At 38.5% G+C, this 26,514-nt stretch overlaps 1 protein-coding gene across 2 annotated transcripts in view; it reads left to right on the forward strand.

The window, feature by feature from the left end:
- The window catches only part of SEMA3D (semaphorin 3D), a 151,433-nt gene that overhangs the window by 24,180 nt on the left and 100,739 nt on the right, over positions 1 to 26,514 (forward strand). For both annotated transcript variants that reach the window (XM_075489611.1, XM_075489681.1), the window contains exon 2: positions 20,708 to 20,898. In XM_075489611.1, the coding sequence (XP_075345726.1) occupies positions 20,708 to 20,898 (191 nt within the window). The remainder of the gene's footprint in view (positions 1 to 20,707; positions 20,899 to 26,514) is intronic.

Below are 26,514 nucleotides of genomic sequence, written 5' to 3' on the forward strand. Positions count from 1 at the left end.
ATACTTCACATTTTCTCAGTATTGCAGAGCACAAATCTAGTGCACAGTTTAAAAACAAACGGGCTGCTGATCAATGATACTGCTTGTGTTTTTCTATTCTTGTGAGTGCTTCTGAAGAATCACTAACTATATTATGAACATTATTTTGCACCAAACTTAGAGCCTCTGTAATTGATCACTATTTTGTTGGCTTTTTCTTTTTACACCAAAAAGAGCCATGGTCCTGCATTAAAAAAAAATAATTAAAAGTTACATTTCAGATTATATTGGCTTAGTGTATTGAATGTGTTCCCAGAGATATGTCCCAGAATCTATCTTGTTTTGCAGTGATAGTTTATAATTAAACTTCTTGTTCCCTGGAGGGCCCTTGTTTTGGCTTTCTAAGAGTGAAAATGCAACGTGGTAGATGTGTCTTTGTTTTTTTCACCTCAGATGAATGGAACAAATGTCCAGATTCGCCTAAATTACTGCCAACACCTAATCTTTAAAAATTAAATAAAAAAGAGCTGTTTGTTTATTTGAAGGAATTCTGCCAGTATTTGGAAGCAACATAAATGCAAGAACAAATGGTTATTTAATTATTTTAAAGCACTAGTATTGTATTTATTGGCCTATTGTTTGTGCTAAATTGAGCTGTTGTCATGACGTTAGTCTTCTTAATACAACACACAAATATGCAGTTAATATCCTGAGGATTTTTAAAAAAGATGTTGCCTTGTCAGATGTTGTCTTTCAGAACTGGCTTTGTTGTAACAGTTGTCTTAGATTGTCTTTTGTTTGGGTATTGTTCCTATAGTCAGTTCACACAGGGTAATCAGCTCAGCACTTTTCCACTTCCAACTCTATTACACCTATTTTACCAAGTCTGAGCTGTTCCTCCCACCCCCTCCGCTCCTTTTGCAGATGCTTTTCACAGAGATGCTCTGCAGCTTCCCGGTGGTGGCACTGGGCAAAGTCCAACGCAGCAGGGCTGAACAGGGCTGTCAGACAGATAAATCAAGGTCCACAGTTTGGCTGATCAGGTCGAATGGTTTTTGTGAAGACATGTTAGCTCAATACCTCACTAACGCATGAGTTCCCAGCCTTGGCTGTGGCTGATAGCATGTTACCGTTGGAAAGGCAACATTGCCTTTTGGTCCCCCTCTTAAAGCTTTGCTGTTATTTTGAATGCTCCAGTTAGTAGAATTAATGCATGAGGGTTTTACAGGCAACATCCTGCCTGGAACCATGTGTTGGACAAGACTGAACTAGAAGATACACTCAGGGTTGGGGTTAGTTTGACACACAGGAAAGAAGGAGAGGAGTTGTTGCAGAGTTTCAAAATTTTCTGGCCTCCAACTTGGATATGGGACTGGGTCAGATCCCAGTGAATGTATCCTTTAGTTCATTACTTGCACCTACTGAATTTTAAAAATTAGAACAGGCTTTTAAGAGTGACCAAGCTCCTTCAGTAGTTTTGTTGTTTCTCTGTCTTTGGATATACCAGGGAGTCATAGCTAACTATCTTGCAGCAGTACCTTTCTAAATTAAACATCAGTTTAGAATTAGGTGCTTAACATGAGCATAGAGGTTTGGGGTGTCTTGTGATCGAGCTTGATAGTCTCCTTGGATAAGACAATCTGCCAGCTGTGTGCACATTCCCATTCAACTTTTGTTATTTGGATAGTGAATAATTTCTGTTTCATCTAGGTGTTCCTCCATTTTTGAGAGGAAGACTAACAAGAGGCAATAATTCCTCCCATGACAATCACCATGGTGTCCCAGGCATAGGCTGGCCCCAGTCCAGCTTGACACAGCCGAATACAGAGGCAGTGGTGGTTTGGGGCAGCGCTTGTGGGAACAGGTGCTGGCCTCCAGGTTGCTCAGGAGGCCTCATCCTTTCTTGCTCTGGTCTACCCTTCATCTCTCCCAGTGCTCTTCCACTGTACAAGAGCCCCAGCTATCCCCCAGACCAGGGCTCGCCCTTTGCAATGGCACATCGCTGCTTTACGAAGGACCCTGTCCTTCTCGCTGGCTTCCTCTCACTGCTGAGGTTGTCCATGACAAATGACAGCATTGTTTCCTAGTCTGGTTTCTGAGATTTCTCGCCATGCCTCCTGCCTCCAGAGTTAAGCAATTGCTGTTGCACGGCACGCTGAACTCTGCATGACCAGTTTGAGGGATTTCTCAACTGCAGTGTCCTGCGGTACAGCACCAGAGCCTGCCTCCAATTAGCTCGGGAGCAGAATTCCAGACATATGTATTTGGTTCAGCAAATGATATTTGTTTATTGTGCGATGATGGTTTTCTAAGCTTATGCTTTATTCATAGCACGAGTGACATTTCTGCAGGAGGTGATGATGTGTCTCTAGATCTTAGGGTTTTTTCTGGTTTTGGAAATATACATCAAACAGCTATAGCAGTGCATGTTAGATAACTTATATATGAGTAAAATTGCAGTGATAACCAGGGACTTATGAATTAAATTAAACAAATATAGTCACTAGGTTTTAAAAACAATATGGCATTACCGTGATGAAATAATTAATTTTGATTCAAGGATGGAATAGATCTCATTTTAAAATTTAATTTTATGTTACTATTTTGTGATTAGCATTGTTGGATTACTCATGGGATTTAAATGCACACCTTTTAAAATAAAATGTAGAAATATGAATATTTAAACAATTCATTTCAGGATCACTAGGTACATTATTACCTCATCTACAAGACAATTTCAGATTTGCTTTGATCCTCTTTGATCTCAAACAGATAGCAACCAGCTTTCACTAGTGTCTCTTCATAATGGTTCTTTTTCAATATTCCCATGCCTTGGACTAAATTGCTTCCACTGAAGATGTTCAGTAGCCCAAATGACAGTATTTGAATTCTGAATTTGTTGGATCTCTCTTCCTGGTTTTTCTTTCTCACAGATTAATAATGTGGAGTAGATAAGCTTCAGGAAAAAAAATAGAAAGAACGTATATTTCAGCATGTTAGCCCTATAATACTATTATGCAGCACAAAAGAATAAAGCTGTGTGTTTCTCCAGTGCTCTGAGAAGAATACCTTTTTTAAACCCTTGCCTCTCAGAGATTTATATTCCTGTGGGAATGTAAGTGATACAAGGCAGCAGCTTTTGAGTGCAGCTGTAGTTATCATTAAAAGAGATAAGTATTTGAAAGAATTTTGATATCTCAGCCATGCTTTGATATCAAAGGTCTCTTGTGTGAAATAAGAACTATGGCAACAAAAATACAGATGACCATTGATTGGTACTTTCTGCTTCATTTAAAAAAAAAAAAGCCCCTAAAATGCATTCTATTTTTAATATTTAAGAAATAAGATCATAATAACTCTATATCTGAGTACGCACAAGTTACTTTTCTGTGAATCTTGCATCATTTATATCCTTAGACTATTATGGATATTACAACATTACAAATGACTTTAAAACTGCTTTTACATTGGCAGCCAGAAGTTTGGGTCAAATACATTGAAAGAAATACAGAAAAGGGGGCATTTCTGAGATTCTAGAGGTCACATATTACAAAGCAGTACAGTGTATATTCTCTGTTTGTATTTAACTTTCCTTACCTAGTAATCTGAAATTATAGAAAAATAAGATTTTTATATAAAGGCTAAAAGCCTAGAAAATTAATGAATACTTTGAATGAATGAATAGTACTGCCTTCAGCTTTCACAGATTTCATTGAGAAATGAAGAGTCACCACATCGAAGAAGATGCTCAATAGCCTCTGCGGGCTATTGAGCCTGCAGAGGACAATGAAATCTGTGTCCTGCGTATGTGATGAAACATTAAAACATAGCTGAAAGAAAGCTAATGTTATATTGAGAGGTGCAATGTTCATTGTAACTCCTGGGTCATCTATTAGATTTTCTTTTTTTTTATAATTTAAGCTTTGCTTTTACCAAGTATCAGTCTTTGCACCCTACACTTTGACAAGAGGCAGTGGAGTAAAAGTGGTGGGAAGTGAAGCTTTAGCAGTATCCTTTCTCCTTTTGCCGTTCTCCCAGAGCAAAACTTGGGGACTCTCTGAAGCCATTTGCCAGCATTTACTATTAATCTACAGCTTATGTCTACATTTCTTAAATTTTTTTTGAATTGTAGTCAACCAACTAGTCATATTAATGTCTGCTCTCCAGCCATTATTCATCTAAGAAACAATGCAACCTAACTGTATTGTGTCTTTCCTATTGCAAAATCTTGTCTGTCTTTTTTTTTAACTAGTATTATTTTATTTTTCTGAAGGCAGAGTATATTCAGACACAGTACCTGCCAAACTTGGAGAGACTTCAGACATAGGTTCCAGTTTTTACCGGTCTTTAGTGCTTTGTGGATCCAGATTCAGGCATTCTAACTTTGAACATGCTGATATTTTTTAACGATTTAATATTTGGGACTCAAAGTCATATTGGCATGGAGGAAAATATAGAAATGCAGTCTATAAGCCCATGAAAGAGTGTTGTTGCATTACAGTTGCTTAACAAGTTATCGTACATCAGCTGAAGTACTGTAATGGTCTATCCATGCACTTGAGCTTGCCCAGAGTGAGATAAACATCCATGTGCTCCAGGGATTACTCAGTAAATGAAGCATTATGTTTTAGTACCGAGAAATCTCTGCTGTCCTTCCATTATTTTCTACTTTAAAGACAAATTTACTCTCCATAAGAGTAATCTTAATTATGTGGTTTGCTGTGTGTATATGTTGGATATTTTTTGATTGCTCATGCGGACTGTAGACAAACACATACATATTTGTGCACACAACATTTTCCCTGCTATAATTAGGCATTTCTGGCACTTTGCAATAACAGGATCAAAGCCAAATTGTAGCTACCTTTGGAAAATCTTAAAAGTAGCTGTAATTGAAAAAGGAGGTGTAACTTTTCTGTTTTAAAACTTAACGAAGATTTTTTCTCAGAAAGTGTAATGGTTTCCGTCATCTTTTTAATGCTAGTTTTTGATAAAAAAAGTCACGGAACTTTTGAATATGTGTATTTTTTGAAACAGCTCTGAAACTCACTAGGCAATGACAGAAATGTCATTACATTATCGTGATCCACTGCAGACACTAACTTAACTTGAAACTTGACTTTTGATAGATATAATCAAAAGAACTAAATAATTTTTAATTCTAAATAAGTAAATATAACTAATTTGATCATTTGGAATAGTTATAGTTTATAATAGTGAGTTAAAAACTTTACTGTTGCTGTAAAAGGAAAGGAGCTTTTCTATAGGGCTCACTGTAGTATTTCTATGAGTTATAACCCATTTGAATATTTACTACACCTCATGATTCACTATGTGGGATATTGCTAAAGAAGCTGTATTCTGACAGGCCCTTAAATTAATGACTATGCATTTATGAAGTGTAAGTATGGAGTATATAAAGTACAATTGTTTTTTAGTATTGGTGTTTGTCTACTGATCCACTAGAATATAACAAACTCGAATGAGGAATCCCTTTCATGAGCTGTAAATTTCAAGTTCTGACCTATTGACTTCATGAGAGTAAAAATTCTCCAGTGGGAGTAAGATATGCATCATGTCTTAACATGAAGTCCAGGAGTCAAGGAAACACCTGACTGGAATAAACAAGTAGCTTATCCAGTCTGCCATTCTGGCACCAAGAGTGGGTAAGACCAGATGTTTCAATGGAAGGCATAAATTTCACAATTTTACTCTTCTAAATTGCAAGATGCTGTTTCTTACAGCACTCACACCTTGAAACATGATTAATAGAGCTTATAACTGTATTTCCACATAGTTTATGGCATAAATCTTAAAATACATTTCTTAAATTATTTATCCTATCAATTTTGAGAACAGAAGATTTTAAAGATATATTATCAACTTGTGCAAAAGTAAAACCCTTCCCCCCCTCCCCCCCCTTATTTCATTTATAATGACAGTAAAAGTTCTGCATGTGGGAAAACCTGTCCATTTCAGTACAGTAAAATTGAATTTTGTTGCAATGTGAGAGAGGCAGTGGTCCTTGTCAGGGAGAGAGGTGACAGAGCTGCCCAACTGCTGGGTACTGGCATACATTTTCCATCCAACCGCCTGAAGGTGTTCACCCAGAACGATGAGCGGGAGCCCTTCTGCTACTTATCTTGAGCCTCTGTTGGCTGTGAAACTTGGAGGGTTTCTCCTTCACTTATCTAAGCTATGATTTTTCCCCACCCATGTATTTGCCAACCTTGTCAAAAACTTCTTTGGTTGAATGTTCAAAGCTGGTCCTGGATTCTGACCAAAGATTTAGTTGTGAAATGTTACATCTCATCTTGTGCAGCGACCATAGCAAGACGCTTTTCTTTGGTAGCTAACAGTCATTGGAGCTGACCGCTACTACCACCTTCTTAATTTTCTCTGACCAATTTTCTCTTAACTTCCCAGCCACTCTGTGATTCTATTATACAAAGTCAAATAATGAAGTAGCTTGCATAATGCCTCTAATGTCAAAACAGTTGGATGATCATCACAACTCAGTCAGAATCTTCCTATTTTTATTGCCCAGTGGGATCTACTTTCTGGCTAACGTTATGAAAGTGGTGGTATATGAGGGGAAATGAATACATTGTCACATTGCATTGTTGGTATTGGAAGTGGTTCTTCACACATTGGGTAGCAGACATACAAAATTGTTTGCCAGATGGTGTTGCAGATGCAAGAATTTTACAAGGGCTCAAAGGGAGACTGGACAAGTACTTGAAAGTGATATCTGCTTGGGGGTTACAAAATAGACAGGCCACAATAGGCTCAGGAAATCTCCTGAGCTGAAAATAGATGGAGAGAAGGGGGAGCGCTAAGGGTGGGGAAATATCATATATAAATGTTCTATTCTTATTCTTCCTTACACTTACTGTTAAAAACAGATTACTTGACTGGATGAGCCTTCAGTCTTGCCATTACAAACATTTTTATATTCTTATTTAAGTAAGGAGTTGTTGTGTGAGAGGGTTTTTCTGGAACAGGAAATGAATGTTGAAGGTGGAGAAAACCCAGAAGTGCTTAAAAGTAGAAAATCAGTAATGTGTTTTGTGATACATATTGCTAAGGAAAGCAAAATTGAGAGACAACTTTAATGTTGAAAGAAGCTCAAATATGATTACTTTCTCAGTTACTGACTGCATAGGTTTGCAGTCTTGCTTTTTTAGCTTTTCCATTTCATCTGATATTACTGTGAGGAATAGATCTGCATTGTTTTCTTGGTGATTTCTCTTGGTAATTCTCCAAGTACATACAGAAGGCATTTGCTGATCTAGTTGCACATCTCCTACATCCTACGTGCTGCTTTCTAAACCTGTGGCCGAACTTAAGTACCCTAACTCGCGCTGCAGTACACATATACTATTGATAAAGAAACAATCAGTTGTAGCAACTATGTGTGCTAAAGATGTTCCTCTTTTTCAGAAAGGAGATCGTTATGTGGAACAATTAAAAGGGGCATGGTCAATTCGTAGTTCCTGAGTCAATTCAGTGACTCATAATATTGAAATTTATTATGCACAGAAGGCATTTATTTTAATCTTGTTTGTTTCATTTGTCTCATCCTTTGTTAAGATTGGCCTTGAATGCTGGATTCATATCTTTTTATTGTTTTGTGTTTTTTAATGTTTATACAAGCACTTCTGAAAAACAAGAATGTGGCTGAGGTGCCTCTAAAGGAACAGAGATGCCAAGGTTTGAGTAGGCTTTTTGAATTGACTCACTCTGCATGTCCTGACTGCCAGAGCTGGGTTATAACTTGTAAATGTCACGGGAAACAGCCTACTTTCTTATCAACCATGAAATTTAAATTTGCCTCTGGCAGAATTGTTGTTGCAAAAAAAGTTTTTAAAAAAAGTTATGGTTATCAGTGTTATTATTGTTGTTCTTAATATGATCAATATTAATGATGATGGTGAAAATTATAACTGTCCTTACTCCCAAAATTGCTCTACTTAATATTAAGAAGAACAAAATTCTGCTGCAGTGTTTTTCTTTGCATATTTTAATGTTTTGGCAGATGATATCAGCTACAGACTTGTATCAGCCATCTGAAATAACTGCTTGCTGATCATCAGAGTGATTACATCCCACAAGCTTATAGATACTCTGGAACCTCTCAAGAAAAAATGCTGTGAGAAGGTATTTTTCCAGAAAGTCCATCTGAAAGAAAAACTGCTTTTTGCCTCCTCCCAGTTTATTAATGGTGTGAGATGATAGCAATTTAGCAATAATTTTCTTGGTACAAATTGTTAGTCGTCTTTGTTCTTTTAGATGATGCTTTCAGTGGGCTTTTTTTTTTTGTCATTAATGGCACTTCTGTCACCATATGTCTTAGTCAATCACAGATCTCCAAAATAACAAAACTCACAGTTTACATGTATGTGTCTATGTTTTTCCTGGGTTCCGGAGAAATGTGACTATTCTATGTGTCTTAGAAAGGGAGTCGTGAGACCTCACCCTGCATTGCACATTACGAAGAAAGAATTAGCAATGAGCTCTTTCTGTGCCTCGGGAGGAGCACAAAGCAGCTGTAGTGGGACTGAGGGTCTAGACAGCTGATCTCATTGAGGATGGAGGATGGTCAGCACAACAGAGAAAATGTTCGATAGCTTGTCAATTCATGACCCTAAGGTCTAAGAGACTTCCATTCCCTCAGACAAATGCTGATCCCCATTAATATGAATGGTTGAACTTCATTTGACATCAGTCAGTCCTGGGTCTGAGTGCAAGTACATTATTCCCTGTGCCATTAATGCAAGTCACATACCCCAGCTGAGCAGACAAGGGAAGCAGAGTTTCCAGTAGTCATGGTTATTTTGCTTTTGCAGTACTGTGTGAAGATGGTCAATAGGTTTATTCCTCTGTAACCATGTTCCGTGCTTGAGTATCTTCAAGGTATTTGTTGCATTTTATAAATTTCATTTTACACTTGTGCGTGTTTATTTAAAACATATGCTGTGTCAGGCAGCCCATTTGACTGGGTAGAAAGAAGCATATCATGTTTAAGATAGTGGCATTGATAATTATTAATTAATATAATCTCTTTCCACTCCTTATTCACTTCAAGTCCTCCTAGGATGGCTGCTGAGTACATTTAGCATCAGCTTCCCCAGCTGTGAAACTGGAATAGTAGGAGTACATTTCCTTTGCAAAGACTCAATAACGTATGTACTAGTTACTGTATATTTTAAATTGAACGTATGAAAGGTATTATGTAAGTTTTTAAAACTACATCTTATTAGTGTTTTATTCCTCTCCAGAGACAGAGATTTTAGTTTTGCATTGAAGATTAAAAAAAAAAAATAATCAAAGATCAATTTGTCTAACAGGTTATTGCCTATCTCCTCATTTTAGAGGTGGTTACCATTTAATTTTCTGAAGGACCCATGGAACAAGGTTCCTTTTGAACAGCCAATATCTAGTTTTTCTGATGATTTATTCCTAGTAGTTCTGTTTTTCTGGTTCCTAGTGAAAAAATTGCCCTTCACAGGGCCTGTCCATGTAAGGCTTTTATATAATGCATGCTCAGTTAGTTAGTTGTTATATTTGTAAGCTCCAGCTGCAGCCATCACTCTCTAAATCTGTCATTGAAGGATTTTGTTTTAAATTCTGCCTGGCTTTGTTTTCAGATGTCTCTGAATTCCTCCCTGTGTTGAGTCACAGCTGTGAAAAGAGAAATCTACCTCTTTAATTCAAGGGGTCAGTGGTTTAAAAGCACTAAAGCCCAGTGCAGAATAGCTTAAGGAAGATAGTTAATCATCATGATCCCAAGAGGTTTCATAAACTTATATAGGGCTCATCTGACATGAAGAGTCCTGGATATCTTCAAGCCATGGTTTCTTTGGGGGGTGTCTGTTTTACCAAGAAGTGGGATCCTCTATAGAACAAGCACCTATGGTGGATGTTTGCCACCTGCTCAGCAGTGGCTATGGAAACACAACTTAATCTTCTCCACAACATCCCTTTTCTAGCTAAGCTGGCATAGAGGCCAAACCCTTTCTAGTCATTTTTCTCTTCACAACCTTGAGAAACATTTAATGTAGTAACTACAGTGGCTTCCACTTCTTGATCCATCTGAGAGATAATAGACTGGCAGGAAGGAGTTGCTAATTTGGACAGAAAAGAGAGGTCAATCTGGAACACACAGCTGATATTTTGTCTTCTGGCTGAGCAGAACTTGTTGCTTGGTTTGGGTGTCAGCAGTCCATCCAGTGGTATTTCTCACCCAGCTTCCTCTTCTAGCTCCAACGGGGGAGTCCTGGAAGAAATCCCCTTCTTGTCTCGTCAGTGCAGACAAAAGCATTATTTCAAATACAGTGTCAATAATTTTGACACTCAGTTCTGTGTTTAGTTCTCATGGGATGGGCAAACCAGAACTGCATGGGTGAACAATATCTGGCAGCCTTGAGATATTGGATTAAATTATATAGCAATGCAGTATCTGTACCTATTCTGTGCGTACTTGACTTGTCCTGTGCACACATTGCTATTCTTGATACAGGGATTTATGATCTGCTATGAATCAGCTCTTGAATTACTGCAGCTTTTGGACAGTTTTATGAAAGGAAAGCATTCCTGATTTCAGTCAGATTTCAGTAGTAAAGGAGTTGATTTGTGAGCTGATTAGGTAGGTGTTGCCCTAATCAGAAGAGTCCTTGGAAAGATAAGGGTGATCACTAGAGAGTAGGAAAAGCCATTTGATGGCTGTCAGAGCCTTGAGTTGATCAGTGGAAAGGCGTTGGGTGTTGCTGAAGACCTTTAATATGTGATCCAGTTCAGTTATTCCTCTGTCCATTAGCTGTTAAAAGAACTAATAGAAAAAATTAGGTTGGAAGGGACATCAGGAGGTCATATGGTCCCATTTGCAGTTCAAAGGATGCATAACTTCAGCTTTGGATCAGATTGCTCAGAGCTATGTCTAGTCCAGTTTCAAATGTCTGCAAAGATGGAGAATCCACAACTTCTCTGAGCCCCTGTTCCACTGTTGACCATCCTTGTAGGGAATGAAGCCTCGGAACTCCCTCAAGATTGAGACTGCCTCATCCTCTTAGGGGACAAGTGTCTACTGGGGAAAAGGAAATTAGAGGTGGTGTTTTACATCCTACTTTTTTTTTGTATTAATCTCTGGTTATGGCAACTCCCCGGTAACTAACTGGTTAACTGTCTAAAAAGCTTTGCTGTTTTTCAGTGAAGTATTGATTCATCTGTGCACTCTGTGTCCTCACTTTGTCCTCACGAGACAAAGGAAAGTTATTGTGGTTTTAAACCAAAGTGGAAATAGTTCTGCGTTGAATGGAGGTGGTGATGCCTGAATTCTTGTTTTCTTTTTCAGTATGGCTGTTTCAGATTCCAGGAACTGTCATGCTAGCACCCTTCACAAAGCAGCTTAAAAATAGACCAGCAAAACGACTCTATTGCACCAAATATAAATTGATTTCTTCTGCAGCACAAACAGAAAGTTCTCTTAGGGTCTAATAGCAGCGTGTTCTAACCCATGAAAATGGTGAAGTTGGTGATCAGCGAACACAGGACTGTTAAAGCTTTGATAACCTGCCATCTGAACATCTGGCCGCGCGTTACTCCTTATGCAGCTCTGTGAAGTTCTTGTTTATGGAAAATGAAACTCTGATTGCTTGTAATTTTCTGCAGTTTGCACAAGGGCTTAAATCAAGAGTAAAACACTGGAAGAAGTGGTATGTGAGTCATGGATCTCACCACAGGAATCACAGCCAGCAGCGTGTAGTCCCTGGTGAGAAGGGTGGCCGAGTGACTAAGGCACTGCCTGGACACCGAGGGGATGTGGGTACTGGTCCTAACTGCTGGTGTGACCTTGTGCAAGTGATGTCATCTCCTATGGTAACATTAAAAAAAATCAATTAACTCATAATGACAAGGATAGAGGATAGAGAATAGAGGCATTAAAGCTTTTAAACTGCTTGGGTGCTGTGGTGATGAGTACCTGAGGGAAACCTGTCAAGAGGAATAGGTCCACATTAAGTTAGTGAATTGTGTAAGCTTACAAATGGCATGTGTTATAGTGGCTCTGCTGGTTCCCTGTCACACATCCTCCAACGTAAATGAAATCAAACATTCAAAAAAACTAGGAAGAAAGCAAATGCATTCAGCCTAACAATATAATAACTGGGTTAATGTGCCAAAACAGATCACTGCACTGCAGTATACACGTTCATATGTATATCATTTTACATATTGGCTGCACAAAATGTTGATCCAAAATTAGTTGGACAATGGATATAAAAAACCCTCCTCCAACAGAATTCAAGTGTATAGCCATGAATTATTAAATCAAAATGTGTTGGAAGTGTAAATTAAAATCCTTCCGGCATGTCTCTCCCTATACTGTAGTTTATATATTAAAGCCCTGCAGACAGTGCTGTACAGAGTTCACTGACAGTGCGTCAGATAATGAGGCCATACGTCGATGAAAGGAATTCTATGAAAATATGCCGTTGGATATACAGCAAACATATTTGATCAAAGCCCAGCTGCCATATGAAGTACACATTTTTTAACCATCACTAAACTGTATTAGCCTGAATTCTTTTGAAAACTATCAGATCAGGCTTTTACACAGCTGACAATGAACTAAGTAATACTGGCAGTTAATGAAACATCCAATCAAGATTAGAACAATAGAAATAATAAAAAAAAGGTTAATTATATTAAGATGCCAACTGCAACATGCAGTTGCCTGTCCTTAATATTTGTAACATTCTAGTTTTCTCCGAGTCCCATAGGCAGCTTTTAGATACAGCTGTGCCTACAAGCTTTTAAGCAAAATTCCCAACTAGTTGGCAATACGTTTCTGCTTACATCAGATAAATCTAGCTACAAATTTTAGCACAATAAAGTATTTGCTGTGAAATGAAATTAACATTATAAATATCTTTGTAAATGTAAATCTTTGTTCTTTTATTTCTTTCAATTTTGGGGAGGGGTTTGTTTTGTTGTTTTTGGGGTTGGTTTGTTTTTTTTTTTTTTTTTTTTTTTCTGGTTGGTGTGTTTTTTTTTAGTAGGGTCTGCTGGGTTATGATTGTATGGATGGGCTGGGTAGCTGCGGGCAGAACCAGGGTATTTCTGCCAGCAGACGGAGTTGGCTGGCTGATGGTGCCTCTGATGCATGTATAGCTGAAATGTGTAATATATTGTTGTATAGTATGCAATTAATGGAGCCGTACAAGAGTAGGAGCTGGCTTAGGTCTGGATTGCTTGGATTAAGGACAGATGAGCCCTACCTGCTTGTATCTAAAGATATATCCATGCAGACTGCTCACTGGCTATACACTTTCAGAGCATGTACTTTACCTTGCTGCCGTATTGTGCCTAGAAGTAAGTCTGGACTTGATTCATGACAAATTTCACCAGAGTGCTACACTATCTTCCCGTCAAGCTAGGTTTTTCACAAACATGCAAAATACATGGTAGGGCAAGTCTCCGTTCAAGTCACTAATCTGTAAAATACCCTATGGCCACTAGTTACTGGTGACCCCAGAAATACCAACCCGTCCAGATCTCTGGTAATAGAACTGTCACTGCTAGAGGACTCATGCTCCACCCCTGCAGATGTTGGAAGGTCTCCTATGAAAGGAGGTACAGAGAACAGTTTTTCCACAGCAAAACACTGGCAAGAATTCCTGGAGGTGAAAAAGAGACTGTAATCCTTCCTTTGAGTTGGCCATTGTAGGTATATGTTTCTTCCAGCAAAAGAATGGTAGTTGCAGGGTCAGTGGTTTAGCTGGCTTGAAAGTGCTGCCTGGGGTTAATTCAGGTTTTAGCAGGACAAATGCAATCTGTTAGTGTTTAAATATTCAGGCAGGTCTCCCCAAAATGAGCATTTCTTTTCTCTGATGGCCATCACGACACTTTTCTGGCTTTTCAGTATTTTCTCAACAGCAGGCCAAGACTGTTCCACAGGCAAAGCTTCCTGCATGCATTCTCTCCCTGTCTACTTTATTCAGAGCTGAGCCAAGCCACCCCAAGTGCTGCAGGTGGTGACAGACGTTTTAGAGGAAAATTCTCTGGCTCCCTTCAAAAACCTTCAGACGTCACGGTACTCGGCAGGAAGCGGTTTTCATCTAGTCTACCTTTTCATTAATGTCTCTAGGAATTTTCATCCTACTGCCTTTTTCTTTTCTTGGATACCAAAGTTACAAAACCCGTCTTAGAATCACTTTTCATAGCTTGAGGAGTTTTTTTGGTCTGCTAGGGAAACATGCTGTACTTAAAATAATGTAACATTGAGGTTTGGCTTAGGGTTCCTTTTGATTCTTATGTGTTGCTAAATCGTGCCATACACTGCTTTCTTCTTTGGCTTCTGTTTTTTCTTTTTCTTTTTTTTTTTTTTTAGTGATCAGACATGTAGGATGTTCTCATATTGTTCTAAATAAGGAGCCTATGGGAAGATGTTATTACAGACGTAATTCTGAAGTCACAGTTCCTTCCACCAAAAAAAAAAAAAAAAAAAGAAAAAAAAATCCATCTGAGATGCGTATGCATCTAACTTTAGAGTGAAAGGCATGTAGATATTTATGTGTGGAAATTATCAGTTACGCATCTGACTGGTGGGACATTTTATTCATCTGCCTATCTCCTCTTTGCAATATCATTATCAGATGACAAGTTGCTTTCCATCCCATCCTTTTTCTTGGACAATAGACATTGTGCTTGAGAAACAGGCTATAGAATGTAAAACTATAGGTCTGATTTTCTTTTTCTTTTTTTAAGGAGACACAACATACAAAGATTTAGGGTTAGAGAGGAGCATTTGTTTTATTGTCACTCTTGGATTTATGCATTATATGTCCAAAAGATACAATGAAGCAGATAAAACTTCTCAAAATCACTGTTTCTAGTGATATATAACATGTCTGTGTGCATGGCTGTCTGTCTGTCACATTCTGAAAGGATTTCTTCTACGTCTGTGTGAAATCTTTGGGTGTAATCCTGACCCCACTGACACTAACCTGAAAAATATCCTGGTATCTTTTCAGGATGAAGTGCTCATTTCCTATGGGTATAATTTTAAGTGCCTGATACTAAATTTCATGGTCAGATAAGCCCTTCATAGCAGTGTGGCACAGACCGCTCCAGAAAGGTTACTCATTCTTACCAGTATTTATCTCCAAACAGGCTACATGCCTTTTATAAATGCTTTTATTAGTAGACCAGCTTCAGAAAGATGCAGAAAACTATAAAAAATAAACCAAATAAGTGAGTTCCTTCATTCTTCTTCTCTCATGTTTTAGTTCCTTTGTCTCCATTTTTACTTTAGCTTCAGTTTATCTTTATCTTAATGACCAAAAAATCCAATGTAATCCTCATATTTTCTACCCATTGGAGAGCTTTATTTATTATCAGATTGTTCTTTGCAATAAAAACAGATTTTTTGCTGACTCCTTGTTCCCTCAGTTGCATCCTCCTTGTCTCTCAGTCCCTTCATTTTTCTTTGCTCTGCTTGGCTCTTCTCAAGTGAGAATCAAAGCAGAGATTTTTCTTGCCTTCCAAATTACTGGTGTTGAATGGATAGGGTATAAATCCTCTGAGGAGCTTAGTAAAGGTAATGCCTGTAAAGCTTTGTAAAACTCGTTATAAGGTGGGTTATGCATCGTATCAGTCTTTACTATTCATCTGGATATTTAACAATAGCAAGGTCTGCTTTATGGCAAAACCTTATCTGCAACAGATACTCTAAAACCAATGATTTAAGCAAAACAAAACAAAAAAATCACCTACTGTAGGATCACATAATTTTTTTGATTGTACCATTATCTCTTTATTCAGTAATTTTTGCTACTGTTGGGAAGTAATGTAGTACTGATCTGGGGGTTTCGTAAAAAGAAGTATTTTTCAGAATCCTGGAAGAGAACATTTGCTGCACTATAAACAGCACAAAAGCTGCTTAATAAATAGGAGAATAGTGATGAATAATACTGTTTAACAGTTCTTGGATGGAGTTAGCTTTAAACTGAGATTTCACAATGAAGAGAAAAGCATCCTCTGCCAAATAATATATCAACAGACCGTCTATCTAAGGGGCACAAGAACATAGTTTCATTGTGCTTTGGATGAATGTCATCTTTGTTCTTTAAAAAGTAAGTTAAGGATGTTAAGTAAGTCTAATTTTATTTTTAGTCTATTTTATTTTATGAGTTATTAATCTGACTCACGTATGCTTGTAGTTTTCCCTCTTATTAACACAGAATATTCGATATCCAGATCATGATTATAGTACAGTTTTGAACCACACAGTAATTTTCCTCTTGGAATATGTGTGATAATTGATAGATGAGACAGCTACAAGTAAATGCATTGGAAACATATATCTGTATATTTGCAGTTAAAGTAATGTGCTTTAAATTTGTATGCATATGTATAAAGTATGTGTACAATATGAGTAAACAGATAACATACCTTTCGATACATTTGAATTGTAGGTGGGGAACTTTCAGTTTCTTTTTGCAGCTAACTAGTTTTAAATCCTTTAAAGCAATATATTTGTCTAACAGGCTAAACATGCTATTTGGTTGATGTTTGCAAGGGACATCTTTTACTCTCTTCTCACTCCATGGAAAAATAAAATAAAACCCCAAGATCTCAGACAGGGATAGCTGAGGAGAAGCAATAAAAACTTGGACATCAGAGATAATAGTTTACATACTGAGACTAAGTGGCCTAGGTAACTTATTCAGCCTACTTATAAGTCCGTAGTGACTATCAGACAATTTTCTATTCTATTCTATTTTTCTATTCTATTTTTTAATCATCATGAACCAACTCAAAGGTTGCTCTAGATTTTCAGTACTTACTTGCTATTTGTAACATTGCTATTAGATTCAGTATAACTGAATCTCCATACCATTTGATTAATTGCTTTTTCTGTATTTGCTGCAGGCTGTTTTCATTGTCCTCTTTATTGGAGTACAAAATTCTGAATTTTAAAATGGCCTCGGAAAACTAGTACTGGAGACAGGTTTTAAATTATTGTCCAATTCCGTATAGGTTTTTGTTACAGAATTAAACTGAGAGGTACATGAACTACTGCTAAAAAAGTGTGTGTTTGCAGATGGGTCACAGTCCTTTCAGCTCTGGACTTTATGACGCCAGGAGAAGTCGGAAACCTACACAGTATTTGTGAACGTGAGATTTTGCATTTAGTTAGGTTTGAGCTGAACAATCTGAAAAAACTCCCATAAGCACCGAGCTCCCTACTGTCTGTGTGTTGGAGAAGGCTGAAGAGCTCTGTTTATTGCAACAAATGGCCTGGAATAAATTAAGTTTAGTAAATTGGCTCCAGGTTTTCCTGTTTCAGACAGTAGCTTCAGAGCAATCTGTTTTATAGGCTCCACTAAATCTGACCAATTGCAGGGAGGTGACACATCATTTCAAGGATGTGACATCACGCATGTGCCAGTTACGTCCAGCCACCTCTCTCTGGCAAGATGGCAGGACACCAGCAGATCAACATTTTGTCTTTTGGCAGTTTTAACCTACAGCCCGTTACGAATTTATGAGTCCCGCAGGGAGGTCCTAGCAGGATGGAGCCAGGCTCCTTGGCCCCTCTTCAGCATCGCACCTCCCACCCCCGCGTGGGGTAAATAATAGCTCCTTTATTCCACTGGAAATACCCCTATTTCAGCGAGGTGTATGCATAGCTTCCTTCCCCAGTTGGTCTCAAAGGTGATAATTAACACAGTGCAGATATTTCCTAGCTGAAGCCAAGGTGGGAAAGCAGCTTTAGCCTCAGCATTTTTCTTTTCAAACTCTTTTTCCTCATTTATTTTGGGTCTGGTCAAGATGAAGAAGTTTTAGAGCGTGTTGGTGCTTAGCAGAAGTATCGAAGAACTAAAAGAAAGAATAAATTTTCCTCCTCTAACAAAACTCTTCCTACTTTTGAGGGGAGGAAAGAATGAGGGAGTTAGATTTGCCTTTAGGTTTTGTATTTTATTTCTGTTCATGGGTCTGATTACTTCTGAGCAGCATGACTATGGCTCTTTTAAGCACAGGACACTGATTGACATTGCATATGTTACAGAGAGGAAGGATATTTCCTGAAGATTAATGGCCAGTTAGTTGGTCTGAAGTTCATTAACCTGAGCTAGTCATTAGCCTGCTGGAAGGACTCTGTGTAGAAGCTGGAACTGTATTAGGAGACCATCATAAACTAAAAATACATGTGACAATCTGGCCAGATTGCAATGAATCTAGGACAAGACAGGGTTGGCTCGAGCTCACAGAGCAGCTGCCTCCAGTGTAAGCTAACCGCCTTGTGTCAGGAATTAAAGCAAACGGTTTTTCACAGACATCATTCAAATAAAAGGGGGAAGGAAAAAAAAAAAAAAAGAAGAAAGGTTTCCATTAGCAAAAGAAGCCTACATAAAAAAATGAGGTTGTGAGGTATGGCCAAAAGGCCAAGCTTGGTGCTGGTCCTCAATCTGCAGTTAAGCAAATGACAGTGCGTTCAGGTAACTGTTTTTTTCTATAAGCAACAAATTTAGTCTTGATTCTTCATTGCACTTTGCCTGGAGAAAATGAGCCCCAAATCCTCTGGTGAGATCCCTATTGGCTGAGACCCAGACCCTCGAGCCATGACTTCTCAGCATATTTGCAGTGAGACTGGCTCCCTCTTAATTGCTTCTTTTTGAAGTATGGTTTATCTCTATCATCCCGCTGAAGATTAACAGGGCTGATGTCTCTTGTCTTAATATAGTCCTCCCCCTCCTCCCTCCCCTTCTTTTCCCCTTCTTCCCCGGAAAACAGATTTCTTTAAGGCGATATAACCTTGTGATAGTCTAGTCAACAGCAGTCCTTCGTAGTCCAACCACAAATAGATGTACCGGCATGCAAGAAGTAAGGGTCTTCTCTCAGGATCCTATACTCTAATAAAGGGAAGGGAAAGATGAACCAGAGGCATTTCGTGTTTGTTTTGTTTTCTTTCCATGTCATCTCATGAATATGTAATGGCACTTGGCCAAAAGTAGTGCATTCAGACACTGCATGTGAGTGTTGAGGAAGGGATTGAGAAGAAAGAAACTTAACGTTCTGTGATAGGAAGCATGCTTCAGGCGTTTTACGAATGGTTTCCCTCACTCTCTTTCCCCGTCACGCCCTTCCTGCAGGCTCCCTTGTCTTTTGCTACTGGCAGAAGGTCTGGAGGCTCAGAAAGCCCCGGCTCCATCTGAGAGAGGTCCTCTGGCAGAGAGAACTGAAGGGGTCCTCTTTCCAGTCCCTTCATGCCAGGAAGGATGTATTGCCTGCATCATGAGGTGCTAAATTGATTCTGGATGTCTCTACAGCTCGCAGAGGTGCTCTGGCAGCGAGCTTAAATGCCAGACCTATGGAGCGGCTCTGGGGCCAGGAGCTGTACTGCATCTCTCATGGGCTCACAAGGAGCCTTTCCCTTTGTGTCTGTGCAAGTGCTGGCTGATGTGGGCACTAGGATTACTCTTTTAATCAGGCGGTTTCAGTACCTTTCAGAAAAGAATTTTCATGGCAAGTCATGAGCCATTAATCTCGCTACTAACCATAACATTTCCTTACTCCTTGATTTACAGCATTACTCAAACACTGACATTTGTCATTTCACTAACTATCTCCCTTGACCTCTGGTATCATGCACTTTTGCAGGGGAAAGGATCTGCTCTCACAGATATTTTCATGCGCTGACCTCTGTGATTTATTAGCCATCAAATTCTGCCTTCAGAACTCAGGATGACATTTCAAATAATTTCATATGCAAAAGTGGAGTTATTGGGCAAAAGGGATCCCTTGTAAGTGGGTACAAACAGGACACCAGGAGAACTGTTGCTGCTTTCTGTTCAGCTACTGGGGTGGCAGTGAGACCTTGAGGAATCAGGTTCACTGTAGTTTTATGATTCCGTTTTTGCATAGGGCCAGTAAGGACAGTGATAATTACTTGCATTTGTAAAACACTTTAGGATTTATGGAATATGAATGACTGTTATTAAGTGAAAAAGTGTTGCAAAGCTGGCTTAGTTGCACACTGTGCTAACGCAGTCCTGTATCAGCCTATTGACCTCAGCATGACCCACTCATTAAAGTTTATAGGACATTTTGGTGGGTGAATTGAGGCAGTTATTCTGCTGGAAATATCACACTGAAAGCACATTTAAATCCATCAGCCGCATTGACTTTTTTCTTTATTAAAACTAAACACAACCGCTTGCTCTATCCAGTTTTCTTAGTTTATTTATGAAAGTTTATGATGGGTATGTACTTACTGTTAACTCAGCTTGTACGCCCATGGTATCTGAGATACTACAGTTTATTCTAGTCATAGCATAAACATACAATAGCTGTTGTACCGAGATAAAGAGTTATAAAACATTAAGATATCCAGTGGAGCGGTATGAACTAATGAGTTGCATGGTCACTTTTGAATGGCAAATGTTCTTTTCATGGATGCTGCATTAATTTAATTTGTGCTTAAACTTTAGCTATGCTAGACATTGGTGTTTGAAAAGTTCACATATTTTTCCAACCTCAAAGTGTGTAAGTTTAGTATTAAAGAAATACATTTACAACATTTTGATTTATACTAGAGGAAGAAATACTTTTGTAGCAAAGGTGTAAAATGAGCTACTCTTTAAAGAGAGGTCTGGCTTGCTTTCAGAATTATTATTTATATAATAATGCAAAAAATTGACAGGTGTTTTCTTTTTGCTTCCAGATTAAATTTGGATTGTTTGAAAAGCGGGGAGATATTTCACCGTAGTGCAAAAGAAGATACAGAAGAAGAGAGCAGAATGAGAGCTTCCCAAGTACCACATGCCTGCAGCCTGTTATCTTTAGCGATGCTGTTCCTTCCAGTCACTGGAACGTCAAAACAAAATATCCCAAGACTTAAGCTTTCCTATAAAGGTAAACTTTTCAGCAGTTTTTCTGATTCTGTCACTTTTGTTTTGATGTGATGTTGCCAGCAGTTAATTTGTATTATTAATCAGGAAAACGAAATGCAGTTGTCCCTACAGTTCCCAGAAACACGTGACAGAAGCCGTAAAGATGGAGGAATTCTGCCTAGGGACAGTATGAAATTATCTTTTTCGGGTGGAGGGGTACATGTTTCTGAAATATAACTGAGTTTTAAAATTATTATTTCAGTTTGCTCCTAGAGGATATTAATATACCATACATAAATTAGGGGGGAGTCATTGCCTAAACATCGGCTTCCAGTGCTATTTGAAACACCATGAGGCCCACTGGAGGCATTCCCATGTGGCTGGTGGGGCTGACATAGGACATGGAGGACACTCACCCCTTTCTGGAGCATCAGGAGAAGTCGAGAGAGCTGCCCCAAGTGTTTCAAATGGCACTGACATTCTATTTTTGTAATAATTTTTTTCTTTATCACTAAGTTGGTATGTGAAACTCTTGAAATGTTGGTGTTTTTCTTCTTAACTCTTTGAATCACAAAAGCATGTTTTTCTGAGGACTTTCTTAACCTTATGTGCTACTCCTTGTTGAGAACGTTACAGGCTGAGAGTTTTAAACACAGATGTATTTTTTAATTCTTTATTGGACAGGTTCTTAAAGAAGATAGTTTTCTTGTTGCTTTGAATGTACAGTACGCTTCCACAGTTTTTACAAGGCACAGAAATACATCACTTTGATATTGTCTTCTTTAGCTAAAGCAAATGCTCTCCAGTTAGTTGTTTTTCAGTTATGTCAGCACCCTGCCCTTATGGGAGCTAAGTCTGCTCTCAGTTTTTCAAACTTAGATCTTCCTATGCATTACAGATTACACTCAGGACGGTGTGATGGGACAGGAGGCTGTAAAGCCTTCATCAGTGGTTATGATATGTTTATCATGAGTTTAACACACACAGGAATTTATTGAGTAAGCACAATGACATACTATTTATTTACAAGCTTCTCTTTTGCTAGATTTGTATGCCACTGTGCATGGGATTCCCCTGTGTATATATGTCTTTGAATGTGTTTGTGTGAGAGAGATAGAGGAAGAGAGATCAAGGGATCTTGACAACATTTTTATAAATCCAGGAAACAGTTGCACTCTCTTAAGCCAATGAATACAGAAACTGAAAGACCTGACATGAGTTATGAAAGTCAGCAATAAAACCCCCCTAACATATAGCCAGACTTTTCACAGCTAGGCCTTTTGAGATAATTCCCAATAGCAGCATATACCATATGGTGATGGCGTTTATTGTGGATTTGACACTTATGCTTAGTGAATTCCTCTCAACTTCAAAAGCAGATAGCCTTTGGCAAAATCCTGATGGATGCATTTGGCAGGTAAGGAGGGGGAGAAAGAAAAATTATTGAGGTCAACACAGGAAAAAAAATCACTGAAATCTTAGTTTAAAATAGTGGCAGAGACCTGCTGGGAGTGGTTGGGAAAATGCCTGAGCCTGTTTAAAAAGACAATGAGTGGATGATTGATATTTAGGTCCTGACCCAAACTTTTATTAGCAACTTTATAAACTTTTCAGTTTGGCTTGAGGGATACAGTTTCCTATCCAAACTTATCCACCTATATCCCTGTAGGGGGAAAAAAAAGCAACAGCAGATACAAAATGGCACATAAATCTTAATTTGGAGAGCTGTGATGGAACTGAAAAGCCAAGCGAAAGGGAATTATCAGACTTTATTGTGCTTCCTCTTGCCTTTTTTTCTTTTTTGTTGGAGGGGGATGGTGTCTTTTTCCACAGGGAACAAGAAAAAAGTTACTGCTTTGTTTTCACACTTTTGCATTGTAAATGGTGCAGGTAGTGCTTGTCATAATTAAATCATGTTTTTGTTGTCGATAACAGCATGGCAGATGTGCTGACTATTTAATATAGATGTCAGAATTAAGCTTACCTTCCCCCCCCCCCGCCCTAAGTATTTCAGCCAAAATAACTCCAAGGTTTCTGAGAATAAGATGTAGGAGAAATGAACTGTCTTGCCACTTCTCATAAAATTGTCACAGTCATGTCATTGACAAGTCCTGGCATCTCCATTCTTTGGAATTAAGAGTTGAAATATAATGAGGAGGATAATATGGGGGCCTTTTCCTTCTTTATGGAAAACTAACCAAAATTGGTCACATCAGGCAGCTCTGAAAACCTGGTCACACATGTGTGTTCATTTGGCTGCTAAAGATGTTGTCTTTCAAGGGAAGGTTTCATCCCCTTCCAAGTGCAATGTGTTTATGGGATGGCATAGCTCCATCTTCCCAGAACGGCTGAGCATTTGCTCGAGCAGGAGAGCTGGAAGTGAGCAGGGCTTTCTCCTGCAGTTACTTCATCTCAGAGCTGCAGCCCAGCAGCCAGCATACCTCAGCCCAGCATACCTCAGGTGAGGGCTAGGAAACTGCTTCTTCCCATGCCCTGACAGTAAGGAGAAGAAAAGGAACACCAAACGATGAATGCTGAGAATGAAGAAGTGTAGGGGACAAAAAGAGAGAAAGAAGAAGAGGGAACGGTATTAAAGGAACCCAGAGAAGGAGAAAATTGAGAAAGAAAGAAGTCAGTGGTGGATAGAGGAAGAGGGAGAAGGAGCAGGGTGGGGTAGCTAAAAAAAGTGTCTATAACTGCAAGAGTGCTTCAATAAACCATAGTGCGTCACAAGTCCTCTGCATTCAGACAGCAATTAAAGTTTTAGAGCTTGTCTGCATGGCAGTTATAGGTTTTCATCGTCTGTGAGATAGCTTAAGGAGTGGAAATCTGTGCTGGACATGTTAAGATACAGATACTCCAGTGAATGATGTGGGTATCAACATGATGTCATATGATGGATTTCCTTTACTGTTTGCCCCAGTTCTAAAAATGCATTCTAAAAAATCATACACACATAAAACTACAAATGCACACAAGTCAATTAAAATATCTTGTAATACAGAGGCAGTCATGTATACTCCACCTGTGTTAGTACAATACACTATGATCTTTAATTATATACCTCATCCAATATTCCCACATTTTCCCCGATTCATTAATTGAGTAATTCTTCAATATCTTTTTTATATTCTTCACTTAGACTTTAGCTTTTAGATATTGGTGTATGTCATTCATATCCCAGAAATTGTCACTGCTCTCATGATGCTTCTAGGGTGCTCTCACTACATTGACTTTAATTAATCTAGATCTGTTAGGTACTTTTACAAGATTATGAGGTGGTTTTATTATTATGTTATAGCTTTAATATTAGGAGAAGGCAAACAAACTGTCTTCTAATAGAAGATTACCATCTTTAGAAAACTAGGGCCTCATTTTTGAGTAATATTCCATATTTTAGTAGTCTGTATAACACTACATTCAGTCTCAGAGCAACGGTGTGTATTTTTCGTTCATTTTCATGTAGCTGGAGATACTCTGTGACCATCACCCAAACTGCAGAACTCCTCAAGCACAGAAGTGACATTCAGCTTCCCTAAGCAGCACATCCTCGTTGTCTGCTACCTCATTTAACATCCTCGTTCCAACCTCTACAGCAAATGCAGAAGGTTTTCATATACCAGTCTCATTCAATAATGTCATTTACAGGACAGCATCAGTTCTGTTGCTGAAGAACGGAAGGGCCCGTGTCATATCATAATTCATACATACAAATATGTTTAATTCATACAATGTAGACAGTCTTATTTCTGTCTGTCTTTTGGGTAGTAGTCTTTGCCTATTTCTTGACAGGTACTTTTATACAGATTTTTTGTGTGTGTTCCTAGATTTTACTTTATAGGGAGAGGCAGAGAATAACCAGACCAGAAGGTTGATTGCCTTCTAGGGAAAAAAAAAATTTTCAACCTTTTTCAGTTTGTGGCCATCCTAAAATTTTCCAGTAGAAATGCAGACTCCTAATTGCAAATTTAAGCCTATTGATTTGCTTTACTTTGTTGCTTTTCATGGACATCTTAGAAGTAGTCTGTGCACTCAAAGAATACATTTATATTACAAAAATGCGCACCCTGCTTTCTTGGCTGGGAGGTGTGCCCCAGCTCAGATTTGGACATTATCCACATTGACATCCACAAACATATATCATTCGCATGCGGGAATGCGGCCATGCCCCAAAAGCAAGCCATGCTTGCTGTGACCAGTGCTGATTTGGTCAGAGGACCAGGATCCTGCATTGTGACACAGTACATAGGAAAAGGCAAGACCGAAGGCAACCTTTGGCTTTTAAAACAGGATTTACTTAACTCTGTTAAAAACAACTATGGCAGTAATTTAAATCTAATAAACAAGAACATTATTCTCAGCTGATTTTTTTCTTCTTCACATTGAATTAATTAAGATGCAGTCTTACTCCCACTACAGCCATGGCAAAAGTTTTGCCACTGAAGAAAATTGAAACAGGATTAAATTTCCACTCCTTCTCACTTTTTTCATCTTAAATAAGTAAAGACGTGCAATTCTGTCTCCTCTGTTGAAGGATGACAATGCTAAATCATCAGCTCCACATGGAAATTAGCCACGTTTAAGGATTGTTTAGCTTCATGCAGTGTTTTGCATACATGATTTTCTTCTAAGAATGATCCATTCTTACATCATGGTGAAAAAGCAAAGAGAGGATAACATTTTGGTGCCAGGCATTCTTTTGAAAACTTGACTGGATTAGTACATTTCCTTAATGTTCTAAAAATGATCCTTTGAACATGCCACTTCACAATGTCAGGCATCCTGTTTTCTAAATAATTTTTACTTTAAACCTGTTTCATTTTATAACTGATGAGATGCTTAACTGTTGCATCAGAGCAGTTCGTTTGTTCTGTTTCAGTAAAGCTGGCTTATTTCCATGTCATGCATCGTTTAATTATCCATATAAAATATAGTTACAATTGTATAGCTCCACGAGCCTCCTTTAAACTGTCTGTGACATTGCGGTGATCCCAGTACCACGACGGGGATGTTGCACAACTATAAATGGTTGGAACGTGGTAAACCGGTGACGTGCAAAAAAGCCTAGAAGTGAGCTTGCATTTCAGCAGCTGTGCTTGCTCTACAGGAAGAGGAAGAAAAATCAGTAAAAACATGCTTTTGTGGTAATATCAGCAGCTGTAATTCTGAATGCCCATGAAGATCAATGAAAATGTGCTGAGTGAGGAAGTGCTGCTTTTCTTGAATCCCTTGTTTGTTGTTTAATTCATTTTTGATGATTTGTGATTTCTCAGAAAAATCTCAGACTCCTTTGTAGGGTAACATAAAATGTTTACATGAGAGTTAAGATCCTAGTTTCGGATGATTGTCTAGTTATGAAATAGATTTTGCCTGTTTTGTCTCAAAAATGCTTTCGGGAGGCAATGAACACTGAGTCTTAGAACGTACCCTAGTTTGAAGATGGATGGGCATTGCTGTCCGTGTGAGGAAAGGCTCTTATATATGCTGTGGAGTAAGTATAAACTGGAAGGCGTTTATTATGTTTTAGTAACGGGAAAAAAACCCAGCAAGTTTCTTACAGACATTTTTTCCTTTTTTAAACTAGTCGACTTGGAGGTCAGATCCAACTATAGGTTGCATTTTCTGTCATATAATTATC

The sequence above is a fragment of the Mycteria americana genome, chromosome 1 (assembly GCF_035582795.1).
Source record: "Mycteria americana isolate JAX WOST 10 ecotype Jacksonville Zoo and Gardens chromosome 1, USCA_MyAme_1.0, whole genome shotgun sequence".
In the NCBI taxonomy this organism is placed as follows: Eukaryota; Metazoa; Chordata; class Aves; order Ciconiiformes; family Ciconiidae; genus Mycteria; species Mycteria americana.